Raw genomic sequence first — 2548 nt, 5'->3', positions numbered from 1 at the left:
TTAGTAAGTTGACTATCCACAGAAGGCAGTGCAGCTCTGTGCCCTGTGTGAATTTGTTGTATTCCAATAACACAGTTAGGGCGCCTTCCAGTTAACATTTACACAAAAAGGTACAGGGCTAGAGCACCTTACTGTTATGTACTAAAAATTGTAGCTGCTCTAGTTTGTTCTAATCATAATAAACTAATCTGTAGTGTTATTACAAGATCAAAAATAGTAAATAGCCTACATGAAAGATTCAACGTTTCAATGCTTTTAAATGCTTTATTACACAGGTGAAAGTAACTCAAAAGTGGCTCCAAGTGAATGTGCTGGGAAGCTGCAGGGTAACTATTAGCTCTTAATTTAATGCTCCCTGGGTAAATAAAGATAATATAAATACACATTGATAGCTAACACAGTGTAATAAGAAACAATGAGGTCAAATGAAACAGATAATGCAGAAGCAGGACATTGTAGAAATGAATTGCTTTTATGATAATCAGAAGTCACTTATGTTGTTTATCACAAGTGAACAGTTATGATGTAACAAAAAAACAGCTTTAAAATGTATATGGTCAAATAAACTGATCATCATAAAAAGGTAGCAGGATGAAAGATTGCAGGTGCCGACTGGTCTTGTTTCCCTCCCCATCAAGGAATCTTCATCTAGTCAGAGTCGCTGCTGCAGGAGCTGCTGGAGTACTACAGCAAGAACACACATCATCAGTTCCATTATTATGAGTTTCTGGATGTTTTATCTTATATGCAAATTACTTATTGTCAGTGGTGCAGTATTTACTTTGACACAAGAATCCATGATTTGCAATTTACATTTTATATTGAATAAACTGCATCTTACCCCATGAGAAGTCCGTCCTTTCTTGTGGCAATGGCCATGCATATGACCATGCTTGTGCTTGTGCTTGTGGCCATGCCCATGTCCGTGATGCCCATGTCCGTGATGCCCATGCCCATGTCCGTGATGCCCATGCCCAGGATGGCCATGCCCAGGATGGCCATGCCCAGGATGCCCATGCCCAGGATGCCCATACCCAGGATGCCCATGCCCAGGATGCCCATGACCAAACATATGACCAGGCCCGTGTCCATGTCCATGTTCATGACCATGATTATGACCAGGCCCTGGTCCATAACCATAGCCTTCCTGGCCTCCATAAGGGGGCACTAAAGGATTGTACCCAGGTGGAACAATAGGCTGAGGATAGTATGGTTGGGGGGGGACAGTGCCTGGTGGATATTGAGGGTATTGTCCTGGCATTGGCTGAGGAACATAGCCAGGGGGATACTGGTTTCCTAGTAAAACAAAAGAGGTGGAGCTCATCATTTTCTCCCAGTTTGAATAAACATAAAATTCAATTAAAGGCAGTTTCACAAAAAGGACAGTTTGGGGGTTTTAGTAAAAGTGAAAAAGACAGTATAAACAAGAAAGTTACTTACCTGCGTTGTTCCCGTACATTTCAAAATGTCAGATCCAAACCCTGAAACAGGAAGAAGCCACTTCAACACAAACAACATAAACATACAAAAGAAATGTGACTCTAAACAGCTGTCAACCTAAAATGCTTTATTGTATAGAAAGTAAATGCATTTGACCGTGGAAAAGACTTATAAAACACATCATGCATACAGCCATGTCTCACATGACTACATAAGACAAAGATATGTATCAGAAGGGCATGTCTTATGGATAAAGAGATGACAAAATAATGCAATACAGTTAACAAAGGTAATCCATGCAAGTAAGTTGATCTATCCATTAATACACATCCTTTAAGTCTATAAGACACATACTTTATAGTAATCCTATCTAGTGAGCTACTAGGGAACTTACTTTGTGCTGGTGCTCAGGTCTACAGACCCAGCAGTCAGATGACTCTGCTTTTATGTAAAGCCACACCTCAGCTAGAAACAATCCAATGCTCATCATCAGGTGATGTTCACTTATCCTCTGCACAGCCTGTTTGACAAACCTGTTTGCTTGGAAGATTTCCCTCAAAGCCATTCCATGGATTTTATCTTGAAACAAACCCTGTATTTTTCTCCTCTGACGAGTGAAGAAACCTGTCTGTTTTCTTTGCAAGCCTACACACGCTCATTCACTCAGTTTTTAAGGTTTATCTTCTATTCTAGCGTTGTGATGTTTACCTGTGTAACTGCACTATCCTTTAACATTCTGGAGGTACACACACACACACACACACACACACTGTACGTAGCAATAGGCAATGAAGTTGTTTTGGAGCAAGGAAAACAAAATGAGAAATAAATACAAAAAAAGGTAAATTTTATGTTAACTTTATGTATGATCTCATAAATAACTTTGTCAAAACTTGCTTACTGTTCAGTTTCAAGTCTTGAAGGACAAGTCACATGTCAGAAGCAAATTGGAAGTCAGTTGCAAGTCTTTCAGGTCTCTGAACGTGGACTATTAAAATGGCATTGTAGTTAAGCATTTTCCTTTTGAATGTGTCAACTAGTCTTTCTGACTCAAAGCACTCCACACTACATCACAGTCACCTGATTCACACATATTCATACACTGATG

At 39.7% G+C, this 2548-nt stretch overlaps 1 protein-coding gene across 2 annotated transcripts; it reads right to left on the bottom strand.

Annotated features, from left to right (window-relative positions):
* Nucleotides 1-280: 280 nt before the first annotated feature.
* On the bottom strand, nucleotides 281-1535 carry LOC123974325 (histidine-rich glycoprotein-like). 2 transcript variants are annotated; one of them, XM_046054943.1, is made up of 3 exons: nucleotides 1441-1535; nucleotides 842-1296; nucleotides 281-684 (listed from the first exon to the last, which is right to left on the bottom strand). In XM_046054943.1, the coding sequence occupies exons 1-3, from the start codon at nucleotides 1457-1459 to the stop codon at nucleotides 649-651; spliced, it is 510 nt and encodes a 169-aa protein (XP_045910899.1). In that variant the 5' UTR covers nucleotides 1460-1535; the 3' UTR covers nucleotides 281-648. The 2 variants fall into 2 exon arrangements, with proteins under 2 accessions (XP_045910899.1, XP_045910900.1); XM_046054944.1 differs by lacking the exon at nucleotides 1441-1535 and having other exon boundaries at nucleotides 842-1426.
* Between the last annotated feature and the right edge of the window lie 1013 nt (nucleotides 1536-2548).

The sequence above is a fragment of the Micropterus dolomieu genome, linkage group LG07, assembly GCF_021292245.1.
Source record: "Micropterus dolomieu isolate WLL.071019.BEF.003 ecotype Adirondacks linkage group LG07, ASM2129224v1, whole genome shotgun sequence".
NCBI classification, from domain to species: Eukaryota; Metazoa; Chordata; class Actinopteri; order Centrarchiformes; family Centrarchidae; genus Micropterus; species Micropterus dolomieu.
The sequence above is the reverse complement of the archived record's forward strand: the minus strand, read 5'-3'. Positions and strand labels throughout refer to the sequence as shown.

Coding starts and splice junctions, on each gene's coding strand:
- LOC123974325 (XM_046054943.1), bottom strand. Junction 685..841: donor AAGGACGGACTTCTCATGGG/GTAAGATGCAGT, acceptor TTCTTGCTGTAG/TACTCCAGCAGCTCCTGCAG.